The 17,959-nt window shown below is 33.9% G+C and overlaps 1 protein-coding gene across 4 annotated transcripts; it reads right to left on the reverse strand.

Moving 5' to 3' along the window:
* Positions 1 to 3,272: 3,272 nt before the first annotated feature.
* On the reverse strand, positions 3,273 to 17,759 carry LOC123914002 (probable LRR receptor-like serine/threonine-protein kinase At1g06840). 4 transcript variants are annotated; one of them, XM_045964960.1, is made up of 20 exons: positions 17,400 to 17,759; positions 16,257 to 16,410; positions 15,829 to 15,900; positions 15,607 to 15,678; positions 15,027 to 15,170; positions 14,854 to 14,925; positions 14,670 to 14,741; positions 13,522 to 13,596; positions 13,104 to 13,172; positions 12,946 to 13,014; positions 12,732 to 12,803; positions 12,416 to 12,502; positions 11,733 to 11,801; positions 11,096 to 11,580; positions 10,525 to 10,683; positions 9,758 to 10,041; positions 4,987 to 5,038; positions 4,535 to 4,785; positions 4,037 to 4,171; positions 3,273 to 3,882 (listed from the first exon to the last, which is right to left on the reverse strand). In XM_045964960.1, exons 1-20 carry the CDS (start codon positions 17,512 to 17,514, stop codon positions 3,574 to 3,576), a joined length of 2,817 nt encoding a protein of 938 aa, XP_045820916.1. In that variant the 5' UTR covers positions 17,515 to 17,759; the 3' UTR covers positions 3,273 to 3,573. The 4 variants fall into 4 exon arrangements, with proteins under 4 accessions (XP_045820916.1, XP_045820915.1, XP_045820917.1 ...); XM_045964959.1 differs by having other exon boundaries at positions 4,535 to 4,776; positions 11,096 to 11,595; positions 17,400 to 17,633; XM_045964961.1 differs by having other exon boundaries at positions 4,535 to 4,776; positions 17,400 to 17,631.
* Between the last annotated feature and the right edge of the window lie 200 nt (positions 17,760 to 17,959).

Genomic DNA, 17,959 nt, shown 5'->3' on the forward strand with positions numbered 1-17,959 from the left:
CATATCTTAATTGTTGCCATCACATGCCAACTTGATTCAATAATCACATTTAAGCCATCTTATAATGGCTGAACAGAAACAGTTGATATTAATTTCTCTATCTTAATCCAATTTAAAACATGGACAGGTAGTCTTTACTTAACCTATGTCCCACTAATAAATATCCCATGTCCTTAGTTATATGTAGAAGTGAGCCCACATTGGTTTAAAATTAGGACTAAATAAATTAATTTTCTTTAAACAATTTTTATATATCTACAATTAAGTTCAAAGGAAACACAGAAACGAAATAGTATACACCCTCTATGACAATATATAAGTAAAAATCACATTTTTAGGTTCATTGCATATTTAATGTATGAGTCATGTTAGCTGGGCCCCACGGGTACACATCACTCATTTATAATTTTTTAATAATAGTACCTAATAAGTACTCAATCCCTCCAACCCTACATCTCTTTAAAAGTTCAAAATAGGCCCTACCAATAACACATATCACCAATAACTATACTTCTTTATAAATAGGACCCACAAAAACAAAATATGTATTAATGCTTATTGTAGAACCAGTACCTATTAAGTACTCAAATAGGTATTGCTCCAATGGTAGTACCTAATAAGTATCATGAGTACCTAATAGGTACTACACCATTGGAGATGGTCTAAGGGCACAAGTTAACATTTTCCTTAATGTATTTGGTCTATATTATAAGACAAATACATTAAATATGCAATGAATTTAAAAAGTTAATTTTTGCTTATATATTGTCATGGAGGGAGTATTAAAATAAGGGTCATTTTAAACAGTGTTCTTAGGGCATTAGTTAAATATACTAATAAAAAAAACAAATGACAAAATTAATGACAAAAAAGAATAACTTTTTATATCTTTAAAACATTTTAACATTTTCCTTAAAACAAACATAACAAATATTTACTACATCTAAAATTAAAATAACCACATCTAAAAAAACATAAGAGACATTTAACCCCCCCCCCCCCCCCCCCCCTCTTTTTTAAGTCTAAAATAGTTAAGAACAATTTGGCCCCATATATATATATATATTTTAAAATATAAACCAGGAAACTTCTAGGCACAAATATAAATATGAGATGTTAGACACACTCACAAAATAAACAAAATTAAAGAAAAAAGAAATAAAATGATGTTGATTGATGTGATTATAGTATTTTTGTTTAAATTTGATGGATTAGTGTATGTGCGCCTAAATAAAATATATTTGGGTTTGTGTCTATGTAAGTCTTCTTCTTAATTTATTTCTCCATTAAATTTATTTTTTGTGCATTAGAGTTATTTTTAAAATAGTTTTCTTGTAGACCTAAATGTCGTTCATGTTCATTTTACACACATGTGGGCATGTAGCTAACCACTTGAAAAATTGACTGTCGTGTCACTTGATCGATGCTAAAAAATATACAGTATAAATTTTTTGAGAAAAGAAATAATATACATCTGGCCTAAAGAGATTAACTCGGTTAATAGAAAATCATATTATATATGTAATGAATTAGAGTTCAAACTTAAAACACATCATTTATTCACCTTAAGGGTGCGTTTGATTCGTAAAACAGCAAGAACTGGACAGAACAGTACAAGACAGAATAAGATAATACAGGACAGGACAAAACTGTACCGGAGAGATATAAGGCGATAATATTTTTATATTCGAAAATAAAATGGGCATTTTCGTATTTTTTATAGTTGTACTGTGGACAAAAAGTTGTCATTTGGTTCAGTGAGGGACAAAAAATCTTGTTTTTGTCTTGTCCCTTGCTGCCTAATTTGTTCAGTTCCATAACCTGTTTCAAATAAGTTGTACAGTCCAGTCCCCTATTTTTTAGCAGTTCAAACGCACCCTAATAGTGAAATTTCTAACCACTAAACTATTTAAAGGAAAAATTAGATATCTCATTTTTTTTCAAAGGTGGACTAATAATTGTATTTTTTTCACAAGCACTATATATGTGCCATATTTTTTAGGAGGGTCCAGAATGAGACTTAACACTGAAGTTGAACTTTAATTTCCAACTCAGAAGCAGCCATATCAATTGAACAACCAAATCTGTCCAATTAATTTCTTTCATTGCACTGTTGTTCTGCATTTGTCTACTTAATATGGTGGCCCCTCGCAACCGAAATAAAATGAAATGACTTTTGTCTTGCTAGACCAAAAAAAGTTAATCCAATAAAAAAGTTTTCTTTTTTTTTTTTATTAATATTCATATTCAAATAGGTTACAAAAAAAATTCATGGGTTGCTTTCCCACTTTAGCTATTCTCAGGAGTTCATCATTACCCAAGAAAAATATGTGAATGATGTTATATTTATTTCTAAAACCAAGTCGAAGAATTGATTCAAGTGATAAATAATTTAGAATCGTTAAGCAAGTGGTCATTAGTGATTTGATCCTAGTGTATATAGAAAAAATTTAGTTGAGAGATATAGTTACCTTGTGTGCCCCACAAATTTTTCAACAGATATTAGTACTATTAAATAATATTTGAAATTTCGTACCTATAACATAGTAAAAAAAAATTTATAAATATTTTACATTTTTATTTCTTAAAAAGTTGGAATATAAATAAATTGTTCAGATTTTTTTATAAAAAGTAATGGCACATACACTAACTTTTTTAATTAAAAAAATTATTTATGTTTTGATTTTAAAAAATTTATTTACGTGAAAAATAAAAAATTATAGGTTTTTTTCATTTTAAAAAAAATATGAAACACAATTTTGGTACATATATTTATTTTCTGAAAAACTCAAAATTCTTGATTATTTTAAATAATAAAATATTCAGAATATAAATATGTTCCAAAATTTTAAAAAAGTAGGACCAGGTTTTTTCCTCAAAAAATACTCACTTGTGTTTCCAATTCTTATAACTTTTTTTTAAAAAAATAAAAATGATTTTTTATTAAAATAATTGAAGAACTTTTTGGTAATATTATTGGATTTGTAGAGGTATAGACACTAAATATCGGGGTTCCAATAAATTTTTTAAAACCGAACTATTTGGATAGTGGGCCTAGTTGTTTGTCATCTCATCATCATACTCATGTCTTATGTATGAAGTTTTTTTTTTTTTTTTTACAAAAACGACATAAGTCTAGGACAAGAAAACTAAACAACACAAAGCATAATGATCCTTACAAAGACAGACAGGTCGTATAGACTGTATTGCTCGACTCCAAGGTACACCGGTGAAAAACCACCTCCGAATCTAAATCCATGAAGCAAAGTAAATTTACACCAACTTCATCCATTATGCCACTTGCAATGCAATCTTGTATCAAATGTACAAAGTCATATTTATTCAACCATTATAAACATGTAATCTTCCAAACATATATTTTGGAAATGTCTCACAGAAACTAATGTAATTACATGTGATCATCATTTAATTCACAGGCTAATAATAACTAATAACAAACCACACACTAGATCAATCAAAAAAAAAAAATCATTATTTCTAAAGCTAATATTTTTTAACTGCTATAGTTCTATATTGGCTTGGTGTTTGGTATTACTCTACTAAAAAAGTACATTATATATTTCTTGATGCAGAAGGAGTCTTTATGGTTGATGATGAAGAAGGTGTACTGCCTAGAAAGCTGACTGTTTTGCGGGAATCGGTGCTTGTAGATGTACTTCTCGTGGTATCTGAATCTGACATCATAGAACAAATGTTTTCAAGCTCTCTAACCACTTCTGCCATTTTAGGACGCGGTTCTGGCTCGTCTTCAGAACACTTTAGGGCCAAATTTAAAAACTTCTCAGCATGATCAGATGGATAAGACCCCATGCGTTCGTCAATAACTGAAGAAATCTTACCCGATTCGTATGCAACATTAACCTGAAAAGGATTTGGAGAAATGTTAGTGGCAAGCTTACTCTTATTAATTTGGATGCCCTACAATGAAGAGAAGCATGAAATCAAGTGATCTCTCAACTCTTGAATAAAGATCAAACGACTTATATCTGACTTCAAAAAGAATGTAAGCAAATACCTCTCTAACAATATTTTTGCCATGTGAAATAGGGTGCATCCCAGTAAAAAGTTCAAGAAATACAATACCAAGACTGTAAACATCACTCTTGTCGGTCAAAGCACGAGTTAAGAAGTACTCCGGATCAAGGTAACCCTGCATATTTAAAACAGTGAAAGAACAATGAAGACAATTAAAGTTCGGCCAATTTTACCTACATCTCAAAATGCAGAGTGGCTGCAATTCCTTTGCCTACTTGTATTTAAATACTACGGTCCACATTCCAACGTGTATTTAAATACTCCGACCTTGTCCACTTATCAATAACTATGAGCCTAACTTATTACGGTCCACATTCCAACTCGTATTTAAAATTTTAAATACTCCAACCATGTCCACTTATCAGTAACTAACTATGAGCCTAAGCATGTAATTTCTACAATGAGATTACTAAATTTTATACATAATATAAAACATGCACAATTATAGAAAGATGAAATCTAGTGATGCAGGTCTTACCGGAGTCCCCTTTACCACTGTGGATACATGACCAGGTATAATTCCTTCAACATCTGGAACTGGGGCAAGCCTTGAAAGTCCAAAATCTGCGACTTTTGCAGTGAACTTAGAGTCCAATAATATGTTGTTTGACTTAACATCTCGATGAAATATTGGAGGATCAGCTTCTGTGTGTAGATACATGAGACCTTTAGCTGACTCTAATGCTATCTTCAATCTCATAGCAAAAGTCAAAGGCTTTTCTGATGTAACTGTAGTAAAACATTATTAAGGACACTATGAGAGGGTACGTGTGTTATTACTTATTAGAGATATAAATGAAAATGATTCATGTGTTACAACAATTGATGACACAAACTCTATTGTTACTAATTAGTAAAATGCAATGGAAACCAAAAACTATACTAACTAGACAAACTCAGTAAATTAGAAAAGTGAAACACATGATGTACCAGAAAGGTGGTCTCTTAGTGTGCCATTCGACATAAATTCATAAACCAGCATCTGCAAGTCAATGGAATTTGTCGATGTTAAAACTTCCAAAAATCATATTAGTGTTAGTATCGAGCAATAATAATAGTAGAAGAAATGAGAAGAATAGAAAAAGAGAAAAAGGACACAAAGATATAACGTGGTTCAGCACACAGTGTGTGTGCCTAGTCCACGGTTGCACTAGAGAAGAGCTTTATTACTTGGTGTTTAGAAGTTTACAAGATGTCTATATATATAGCACTTAATGAGACATAACAGAAATAAAATAAGCGATGTGGGACTAATTTAGACCACACAACTCTAACAATTCTCCCACTTGGGGTCTAAGTTTCAAACAACAACCACTTCTTGTAAACATTGAGCTCATCTGCTCATTCCCTAGTGCAACGCCTTCGTCTTCAATTATCCTCGAAGGCCAGCTGAGGTTATGCAAAGCCTCAGCTTGTCAGTAGTGACAGTCTTGGTTAACATATCTGCTGGATTCTCTGATCCTGAGATCTTTAGCAATGACAACTCTCCATCATTTATTAGCTCCCTGATAAAATGGTATTTCAATTGAATATGCTTGCATCTAGAATGGAAGACTGGATTCTTAGCAAGAGATAGAGCACTCTGACTATCACTGAACAATGGAGCATCATCTTGTTCTTTCCCCAATTCTTTGAGAAAATTCTGCAACCAAATCATCTCCTTAGCTGCTTCTGAGATGGCTATGTACTCGGCTTCGGTGGTTGAGAGAGCAACACTATGTTGAAGTTTAGACTTCCAACTCACAGCCGTACCTCCCAAAGTGAAAATGTAACCGGTGGTGCTTTTTCGAGTATCTAAATCTCCTCCCAAATCTGCATCTGAAAAACCTTGTAAGGAGATATTACCTTTTCTGAAGCACAAACACATCTCTGATGTACCCTTCAAATATCTGAGTATCCATTTTACACCTTCCCAATGCTCCTTTGCTGGATTTGATAGGAACCTACTGACAACTCCCACTGCATGTGCTATATCAGGTCTGGTACACACCATAGCATACATCAAACTCCCAACTGCTGACGCATATGGTACTTTTGACATGTAACATTTTTCTTCATCTATCTGCGAAGACTGACTCTTTGAAAACTTCAAATGAGATCCCAGAGGAGTATTTCTGGTCTTGGCATCTTCAAGGCTAAATCTATCAAGTAACTTGTGTATATATTTCTCCTGAGACAATTTCAAAGTTCCTTCTGATCTGTTTCTGAGAATTCTCATACCAAGTATTTGTTTAGCTGGACCAAGATCCTTCATTTCAAAGTTTTCTGCTAACTTCTGCTTCAACCTGTTGATTTCTGCCATATTCGATCCTGCAATCAACATGTCATCAACATACACAGCAAGAATAATATAATTGTTAGCATATTTCTTAACATAGCAACAATGGTCCATGTTACATCTGTTGAATCCTGAGTTACTCATAAACTCATTAAACTTTTTGTACCACTGTCTCGGTGCTTGTTTCAAGCCATATAAACTCTTATTAAGCTTGCATACAAGATTCTCCTTGCCTGGAACTTCAAAACCTTCTGGCTGAGTCATGTAAATGTCTTCCTCTAAATCTCCATGTAAAAACGCAGTTTTGACATCTAACTGCTCTAAGTGAAGATTCTCTGCAGCTACAATACTCAAGATAACTCTGATGGTGGTCATCTTGACGACAGGAGAGAAGATCTCTGTGAAGTCAATTCCATGTTTCTGTTGAAACCCTTTCACCACAAGTCTCGCCTTGTATCTTCTACTACCATCAGATTCTTCCTTTAACCTGTAGACCCATCTATTATGTAAAGCTTTCTTTTCTTTTGGCAACTTGGTCAAAGACCACGTTCCATTCTTTTCAAGAGATGTCATTTCATCTTTCATTGCTAGCTCCCACTTAATAGAGTCATTCCCCTGCATAGCTTCACTAAAACATTCTGGTTCACCAGCATCAGTTAACAACAAATAATGTAATGAGGGAGAATACCTATCTGGTGGTACTGACATTCTGCTAGATCTTCTCGGAGGAGTTGATGGTTCTGATTCTGACTCAACCTCAATACCTGTATTCTGGCTTTTAATGGCTATATCACTTTCTGAAATTTCTTCAAGTGTTGCCTTTTCAGGAAGTTCTGGTACTTTACTAGCACCCACAGATTCTGCAGAAAGTCTGTCCTTATAAAATAAATTTTCATTAAAAGTGACATTCCTGCTTCTGATGATTTTCTTGTTTTGGTCATCCCAAAACCTGTAGCCATACATGTCAGATCGATAACCAATGAAATAACACTTTCTTGCTTTCGGGTCCAGTTTATCTCTATTACAAGAGTCAATTAGTATATATGAAACACAACCACAGATTCTTAAATGTGAAAGTTTTACCTCCTTTCCTGACCATACTTCTTCCGGCAATTGATAATTCAAAGGAACTGATGGTCCTCTATTGATGAGATATGCTGCTGTGTTTATTGCTTCTGCCCAAAATACTTTAGGCAAACCAGATTGGATCCGGATACATCTAGCTCTTTCGTTTAAGGTTCTGTTCATCCTTTCTGCAACACCATTTTGTTCAGGTGTTCCTGGTATTGTCTTAATCATTCTGATCCCATGTTCTGAACAGAAATCTTTAAACTCTTGACTATCATACTCTCCACCATTATCAGATTTCAGACTTTTAATCTTTAGACCTGTCTGATTTTCAACTTCTACTTTCCACCTTTTAAATACAGAAAACACATCTGATTTATTTTTAAGAAAATAAACCCATACCTTTCTGGTGGAGTCATCGATAAAGGTGATGTAATAGCATGAGCCTCCAATAGATTTCACCGGAGCTGGTCCCCAAACATCTGTATGCACCAATTCTAGCTTTTCAACTTTGGAATTCTTCCCTGTTCTTGAGAAGCTAACCTTTTTCTGCTTTCCAAAGATACAATGTTCACAGACACCAACATCAACATGCTTCAAGTTTGATAACTTACCCTTTGTTGCCATAAGTTTCATTCCTTTTTCACTCATGTGCCCAAGTCTTTGATGCCATAAGGATGAATTATTGACAACCTCAGTAACTGCTATCATATCTTCATCTGCAACCATGTAAAGAGACCCTTGCTTCTTACCACGAGCCACAACAAGATTACCTTTTGTTACCTTCCAAGCTCCATCTCCAAAAGTGGTGTAATGTCCTTCACTATCCAACTGCCCTATAGATATCAGATTTCTTTTTAAGGCTGGAATGTGTCTGACATTGTGCAATGTCCAAAGAGTTCCACTAGAGGTCCTGATGTCAATATTGCCCCTTCCGACAATGTCAAGAGGTTTTCCATCTGCAAGATAAACTTTTCCAAACCTTCCAGAAACATAATTAGATAACAATTCTTTACAAGGAGTGGTGTGGAATGACGCACCTGAATCCATAACCCATGAATCAACAGGACTATCCAAGCTACATATTAATGCATCATCAAATTCATCAGTTGCTGCATTTGCGGATTCATCATCATCATGCTTTTTATTTCTGTGACTCTTGTTCTTCTTTGGTGCCTTGCACTGATTGGTAAAGTGGCCTATCTTGTCACAATTCCAACAAACAATATCACTTCGAAACTTTGTCTGACCTTTCCCTCTTGACTTTGATCTACCTCGACCATTCTGAGACTTTTGAGTTGTCCTTCCTCTGCTTTCAGTATTCAATGCTGAATTAGAAACATGACTGGAAGACTCCCCTGAGGCTCTCCTGCGAACATCTTCGCTTAAGATCAAGTTACGGATGTCATTGAGCTTCAATGTGTTATCCCCTGTAGAACTACTGACTGCTGTAACAGTTGCATCCCAACTATCCGGTAGTGATGACAATAGGATCAGTGCTTTCACCTCATCCTCAAATTTAATCTGCACTGATTCCAACTGGGAGAGAATAGTATTAAATTCATTAATATGATTAGTTATAGAAATACCTTCTCCCATCTTGAGGTTGAACAACCGCCGCATCAAATATACTTTGTTGGCTGCAGACGGCTTCTCGTACATATCTGATAACGCCTTTATCAAACCTGCAGTAGTCGTCTCGTTCACAATGTTGAATGCAACATTCTTGGCCAATGTCAATCTGATCACGCCAAGAGCTTGTCGATCTAACAAAACCCAATCTTCCTGCTTCATGTCATCTGGCTTCTTCCCTGACAAGGGTTGATATAACTTCTTCTGGTAGAGATAATCCTCTATCTGCATCTTCCAAAAACTGAAGTCTCTGCCATCAAACCTCTCAATCTTCACCTTCCCTTCTTCTAACGCCATTGCTCGACTATCTCCTCTAAACTGAGAAGACTCCCACTAATTCCTCTAAACTAAGGAATTCCCTTGGAATAACCAAAGGCTCTTGATACCAATTGTTAGTATCGAGCAATAATAATAGTAGAAGAAATGAGAAGAATAGAAAAAGAGAAAAAGGACACAAAGATATAACATGGTTCAGCACACAGTGTGTGTGCCTAGTCCACGGTTGCACTAGAGAAGAGCTTTATTACTTGGTGTTTAGAAGTTTACAAGATGTCTATATATATAGCACTTAATGAGACATAACAGAAATAAAATAAGCGATGTGGGACTAATTTAGACCACACAACTCTAACAATTAGAATCCAATACAGTGATTGATACAACAAAATACTAACATGAAATCTAGCAAATTTTGAAATTTCTAAATTTTGAAACAAAATTTACCTGTTCACCTTCTTCATCACAGTATCCAACCAGAGACACAAGGTTACGATGATGTAGCCTTGATAGTATTGATATTTCTGTAAGGAACTCCTTCTCACCTTGTAGTGATCCTTGCTGTGCACGCTTTATGGCTACCACAGTGCCATTAGAAAGAATACCTTTATAAACCTTCCCATAGCCTCCTTGTCCAATTTGAGCATTGTTGTCAAAATTGTTTGTAGCAGCGGACAACTCTTCATAAGTAAAGGCTCTTGTGCCATCAATTTGTATTGAGATCTTAGATGCTGTGAATAAACACAAATCTGTATTAATATATATGCTTTAATTCTATAAGAAACTCATTAGTATTACCAATCAGATAGGGTTTGTAACATTAAATTTTTGGATCCTTTAATGTCATTGTTTAGCTATGAAGCAGTAACATCGCCACAACACTGACAATGATACATAGATACCAGTAATAATTTGAGAAAATAGAAGTGATTGGATATAACTACATGTGCCGGTGTCAGCATCAGACACACCTTAAATCTGTAGTGTCGGTGCTATATATAGGAGCTTAAAGCTTATGCAAAATATATAAAGGTAAACAGTTTTCATAAGGGAAAAGAAATCAAAGGAACATACATTAGATATGTAATCATTTTAGTATGCAAATATGCTAAATGAAGGTTTGTGTGAAAACATTAAGACTACTTAAACAATGGTAAAGATGATTACTTTTCAAATTTAGTTAAGTCATAAATTGATGGTAAGAAGGAACTCACAATGGCGTGGCTTGGAAACTGCATCATGACGTCTTAATCTTATTCTTAATATTAAAAGAATAAAAACAGCAGACAACGATATTACACACGCAATTGAGCCTAAGATTATGCCAACCAAAGCACCCGTGCTTATGCCAGATTTTGAAGAAGTGTTAGTCCCTGCAACGATATTGAAAAGCATGAGGACAATCATATGACAATTGCAAATATGGTATTCATTTCTTGATATATTCATAAAAGTATGGTTTAGAGTCCGACATTAAATGTGATATGAACTGAAAATGAGTTTATGGGGTTGATTTAGCCTCAACCCAATTTTTAAGTGGAATCAGAGTCTATCCAAGATCTGTTGGGTCACAGGCAATCATGCCACTCGGGTCACACTTCAAATGTCCAGTACTGAGCACAAGTGTGTGTGTTAAGAGTCTGGCATTGGGTGAGATACGATCTTGAAATGTGTTTATAAGTAGGAGACATCTCTCACCTTAAAAACTCATTTTGTAGGATTGAGGTAGGCCCAACTCAAATTTTAAGAAGTAAAAAGCTTCCATGAAAAGTTTCCAAAACTTACCATTATTATAAGGAACCAGGTCCATCAGGTCATAAGGCCCAAACAAATCACGGTTAGGAATAACCCATCCAGTGAACATGTTTCTGATCCGTTGGATCTCAGTTGAATTGAAAGTATGAGAACTATTTTTATCAACATATTCAGGAAAAATCTTCAAGATCATTAAAACTCGAGGTCCTACTTGCCAATCAAAAGTATAGCTTATCTGATTGGCATGTAACTTAAGATTTGAAGTCAAGTATTCCTCAAATGTATTGAAATATGGAGGGAAATATGAAAAACCAGGACTTCTCAATCGATAACCAATAATCAATGGAGCCACACAGAAACAATTCACATAGAATTCATAAGGAGGTGGACATCTTTGATTTGGACAAGGGTCACTGAAGTTTGTAGGAGATGTGCCATTTGTTTCACTTCTAGCTCCTTCAACTTTACAGAACTGATTCAGTGTGTTATCTGAACATAGGGGATTCCCATCAAGCCTGAAATACAGTAATCTAAAGTTGAAATTCTTGACCTTCTGAAAATGACACACTTTTTTAACATGCACAACAATGCATGAGACATAACAACGCGGAAGTCTCTACTACTATGATTTCGGTACAAACTCCACAAAAAGTTTAGAGAACCTTACAAGAGTGTAACATTTGGTGGAAGGTTAGTACTCCCTGATATGCTTATAAATCGGTTGTTTTGCAACTCTCTGCAAGATTAGAAATCAAGTTTCAGAAAAATAAAAAGCGCAAAAGTGATACTCATTAGCATCTATGAAAAGGGAAATACAAATGAGTCAACTACAGTATATTGGCAAGAAAACATCTAGATAAATAAACATCAATATTAAGGCTGCATTTATGCTACAGCACATTCCTCAACAAAAACGAACATTCATTATGTTAGCAGCCAACACTCGGTGGGATTTAGTCCCACATCGGATAGATAGGACTCTTGAGAAGAGTTTATAAAGAGGAGGCAATCCTCACCATACAAGCTGGTTTTGTAAGGATGAGTTAGGCCTCGATATTCGTGACATGGTATCAGAGCCTATCGGGTCTATCGTTGGGCTTCCGACATCGTTCACGCTTCAGGCCCATTGGGCCGGGCTGAAGCGTGAGGGGGTGTGTTAGCAGCCAACACTCGGTGGGATTTAGTCCCACATCGGATAGATAGGACTCTTGAGAAGAGTTTATAAAGAGGAGGCAATCCTCACCTTACAAGCTGGTGTTGTAAGGATGGTTAGGCCTCGATATTCGTGACACATTATTCATACACGCGCTAGAAGAGAAACATTGAAGAAATTATCATTTTAGATCTTACAATTGCAATCTTTCTGCAGCATTTGAAATCTTGTTCTGCCAAATTGTGGAAGGAACACTCCCACTCAATAAATTGTTTGCAAGAGACCTAACAGAAAGAATAATATTAGTAAAAAAAAGCTATTCTTATATAACATGATTGATTGAAATAAGATATATAAATCATACTAGTTAGTACTAGTAGTAATTAGTAAAAAAAATCAATATATTAAGTGAGATAGGGTGAAAGATATCAACTCTTTTTGAAGTTAATAACATAAAGTATTCAGTAAGATTGTTATTTGAAGAAAAAAGGATGAAACAAAAAGACAACTTACAATTTCTGGAGACGTCGAAGACGAGAAAAATTGGATGGAATAGTTCCGGTAAGATTGTTGTTCGATAAAATACTGCACATATCCCCAGTGGAAAAATAATTAAAGCAGATTTATCTTGTGACCAGTAAACACCTATGTGGATCATATTGACATGATATATAATTAAATGCAAAAAAAATATAGAAAAAAAGATTAAAAAGATAGAGATTATTACATGGTTGTGATATTTTCACCAAGCTTATTAGGAGGAATTGATTCATTCAACTGATTGAAGCTGAGGTCACTGGAATTTGGACAATAATCAGTGGTTGATAAATGCAATTAGGTCACTGGAATTAGTGAAACGATCACTTATATCAATGCATAACTTACATATAAAGGAGGTGTGGTATCTGGCTTAAATCAGGAATTGGTCCTTGCAAGTTGCAATTCCTAAGGCTCCTGAGTGTACCAACAAACAAACAACATTGAGATTCAATCAAACCTTTCTCCAAACCAAACTAAACTTATGATATTTTGCCGAATTTTTTTATTAAGTTGAGGTAATGATAATGTTCGAAGAGTGAATAAGTTTTTCGCCTTTGTTTGTAGTTCCTCGTCAACAATCACTTTTTTGTATAATTTTCATTGTTATATTGTATGAGAAATTATTCACAAAGATTTTTTAGTATCTGAAATTTGTACTATACACCTTAAAAATTAAAATAAAAGTTCTAGAACTTCATATCCATTCCTTCAAGTTCAACTTGCAAAACATACTTATAGACAAGGGGTTACAAAAGTCACTTACAACTTCACCAGTTTTGACATGTTGGCATAAGTATCTGGAATGCTATTTCCACGAAAGTTATTGTTGTCGAGTTGGCTGCAAGAAAAAGAAAGTCCAAAACAACACATTAAGAACTACTTAACAAAACAGTTATAAGCATGAACAATCATATTGGCATTGGCAAAACATGTACTTCTTTGTTTTCAATCACTTCTCCTAACAATTTCACCTATGTAGCGCGGACACTTCTCAGTGATCGGCACCAACACAACACTCACACATATTAGTTTGTATTCAATTACAACTATTTTCTCAAATTTTGTTATCGATGTCTCGTGTCTGGTCTATGGTGTGCTTGATAGCTTCTCCCAACCAAATATTCAAATGGGATTACAAGTTGCAACATAAAAAACATGCTTTCGTCGAAACAAAAATTTAATCTTTATCTTTTTTCCTGAGCAAACAAAAAGTTTAAAAAACACAATTATCCATAGTGCAAGACTAGTTTACTTATGTCGGGCTATTGCCCTCATTAGTATAAAAAAAAAACTAATTTATTTATTTTTAATACTTTAAAGTTGGAGTTTATTAATCACTTGAGCACACACTATCTTTCCTTAGTCGGTGATACTAGATGGATTCCCTATTGCTATGCTAGCTTCCTTGGGGTTGGTAAGGCGAAATGGGGCTACACTAGCCCATTGAGTGTTCTACCTCGGACCATCGACATCATATGCTCTACTGAAATAGATTTCGTGTGGTAGAAGGCAGATGAATTTAGCTTCTTACTAAGAGCCAGAGACCCAAGGCCGGCTAGTCTTTTTTTGGGCCTCTTGACTCATGATTGTTAAAGATCATGTCATGTAGAGTGCGAGCTAGGGTTTAAGTAAATGGACGTTAAGTTGGGCAGAAGGAAAATAGACTCCTAGTGTGAAGGTAGCTTGTCTCGAGTTTAATGCTCACGGAAATTCCCACTTGCTTTGCGGGTAGCCGAGCTGGGTTTTCTTAAATTAAAGTTAATTAAAGAGGAAGCCAAAATCAAATGCGAGCGCTCCTACACTATACGGCTTTTTGGTGTCGCCCTATCTTATCTTGCCTTTAAAACCCTCAATTTGATGCTTATTAATCTATTATATAGAATACACATTGGACAGAATAAGAAAGCATACAGTATAGTCAAGTTTGGCGTTTTGGATAGCTCAGGTGGAAGAATTCCTGAGAAGTTATTGTTGTCCAGAAGTCTGCAAATCAAGATAAACATCTTGTCAACAAAACATAGTATAATTTACACACAATAATTATAATTTAAATGTTAATGTTTGTTATGTCAACAATATCCAAACACCAACTTACAGATGAATAAGGTTTGGTAATTTTGAAAGTTCTGCTGGAATTTGCCCGCTAAGGGAGTTATTGTTCATGTGACTGCTCCAATATTAAGGGAAAAAAATAACAAAACATTAATTATATATTTTTTTCATTATTTTCTTGGTCATTGAATTTTCATTTGGAAAAAAAAAACTTACAAGTGCTTTGTTTTGTTCAAATTTGCAAATGATAAAGGTATTGGTCCTGATAATTTGTTATCATCAATTTGCATTATACGTAGGTTTGGAAGAAAGCCAAGTTCCTCTGGCACTGGTCCTGTTAATTCATTTCCACTTAGGAATCTGCACAAAATAAAATCATTTTTTATCACTAAAAAAATATTTAGTGATGTTGCTTAATTTTCATGTTAAAGCATTATACTCTTTTTTTTATGTAACCATTTTAATTTGTGTTAAATATCACCCTACAGGAACCAATATTTAAATTGAATTTATTTAGAAGAAATTCATGGCTATACAAAGGGTGTTTATGTAACAAATATTATATTTTTGTTTCTAATTCGTAAATTAGGTATCATCTGCATACAATTATAAAGACTAATTTTTCATGTCTTGTGGGATCCAAATGGACGACAAACTTTTTCTAAGAGTTTTAACATTGATGTATGGTCAGAATAATAAATATTATATATCTAAAATGAGTGAGTTTTTTTTTTTTTTGAACAAAAATGAGTAAGAATTTATAATGTTAATAAAGGGAATTTAAGGCACAACTTACATTAGTTCCAAAGATTTGATATTGCCAATTTCCACTGGAATTTCCCCACTTATGTTGTTCCACATGAAATCCCTTTATTAGGATAAAAAGAAAAAAAATTCAAATTGGTTGAAACACTCAAAATTGTCAAATTAATACTCCTCAAGAAAAAGAGGCATATGGTAATTGCTAAATGGAAAATCTTCATTTCAACATCCTGAGTTCAGCTAGAGTTAGTCTTACAATATTTTCAAATAAGCTAAGTTGCCAATATCTGGTGCTAATTTTCCAGACAAGTTCAATTTCAGTAGTTCCCTACAGTCAAGAAAAATACACTTAATATAGAGTGATGAATATGAATATTGATATTGATATCTTGTCAAACATATTATAAGGATATATGTGTGTATATAGTTTATCAAGAACTCGAAATTTGCATATGTTTAAGTTTGAAATCGAAATTTTCTATTTCTCCACACTTAAAAATGTATGAGTCTGGTCTTTAGATTATTTAATAAAAACTAATTTTGGTTGGCTATTATTTGGCAAAAAAAATGTAAATGTTTTCTGTACGAAATTGTAAATATTATATATATATATATATATATATATATATATATATATATCAACTACAAAATATAAATATGATGTGTGGAAGATAGAAATCATACAACTCTACAACATGTAGAAAGTTTTCTTCAATTGTTTGATTAGAACACACAACTCCTGTCCAGTTAGATAGACATGGATCTCCATCACTATTCCAATTGCTCAAATGTCCATTTGGATCAATTAAACTTCCATGTATGTTTCTCAATGCTAGCACTGCGCATAGTCGCATACCAATTCAAATTAAATCATATATCACCATCACTATGAGCAAAATCAATGTATATACTATTGTCAATCAGTACCGCCCGATCTCAATCAAACAGTTAAAATTGTGTCAATGAGTTAAAATTGATGTGTAATTTAGACATTTCAATCTCAAATCAATAGATGAGATGAGTCATGAGTGCGTTTAATTTACTAAAAAATGAGGAAAAGGACCACAACACAGTTACGCTGGCATGTGCTGCAACTCCCAAACGATGCATCCTCATCTCATTTTTTCAATTGTTTTTTTTTTCTTTCTATTTCCATGCTTTGTAATTTATCTATCCATTTCCAATAGTTTTGTAATTTTTATTGTTTATCCTGTTTACTTTGTTTTGTCTTCATATGCATGTTACTATCAATACACACAAATTCATGTTCATCGAACCGGCGAGCTCACCGGTTCAAGGTTCAATTGGTCGGACCGGGTTCAATCGGGGTAAAACCGTTTTTAATTAAATATATATTTTAATTAATATATAAATAAAAATATATGAATAATTGCTCAATATTTCATAATTTCACACATTAAAAAGATAAAATATCACAAGTCAAAATAAAATAAAATTTATAATTCAAACCAAATGAAAAACATATGAAAAACAAAAACATTTCTTATTCCTACGACGTCGTTGTTTTGTTTCAGATTTTTTTTTTAAAAAAAAAAGATTAAAACGACGTCGTCTTGCCCTATTTTTTTTAAAAAAAAAAAAAATCTGCAAAACCGCTTGAACCGCCCAGCCGGTTCAACCCGGTTCGATCCCGGTTCACACATTTTTTTGCCGATCGGTTCCTATCCGTTTTTTGCTCAAAACCGAACCGTTTTTATGACCGGTTCACGGTCCGACCGGTCGGTCCGGTCCGGTTTTGATAACCTTGCTTAAAACCATGAAATAATACCCAAAAAAAAAAAAAGAAAAACAGACACACATACATACCTTCAGTAGGGTCAGTGACATTGATAACTTGGGCAGCAGCCGGAATCAAGCAGCAGCAGAACCATAAGATGATGAAAACAATTACATGCTTGCAACAACCATTTGAAAGAAACATCGAAGCAAAACTCTTAACTTTGAACCAAATATTGGAGTTTTGAGCTATAGAGTACCAAAATGAGTAGACATGAAAATGAAAGAGATAGAAGTATTAATATTGTCCATGTTTTAATGGGTCACCAAAATAACATGACACAAAATGTAGATGTTGTTGACGAGGTAAAAAACAATCCCTTTCAAAAGCTGTATGACTTTGCAATAGGTACATTAAAAAATGGAAAATTCTTTGAATTGAGGAGTTGTTGATCATAACTAGTGTTAGCGACTTTGAATTTATGTAATGATGCATTATTATATTAGTTAAGTGTGGGAAATAATAACATGATATTTTTTTACAAATTGGAAATATATAACATAAATTCTTAGTATGTAGTTTGCCTTGGGAGAAGCTTCTGGTCGATCGGGCACTAGTCGAAGACAAAGAGATCAATGCGAAAGATAGT

Source organism: Trifolium pratense, linkage group LG3 (assembly GCF_020283565.1).
Source record: "Trifolium pratense cultivar HEN17-A07 linkage group LG3, ARS_RC_1.1, whole genome shotgun sequence".
NCBI lineage: Eukaryota > Viridiplantae > Streptophyta > Magnoliopsida > Fabales > Fabaceae > Trifolium > Trifolium pratense.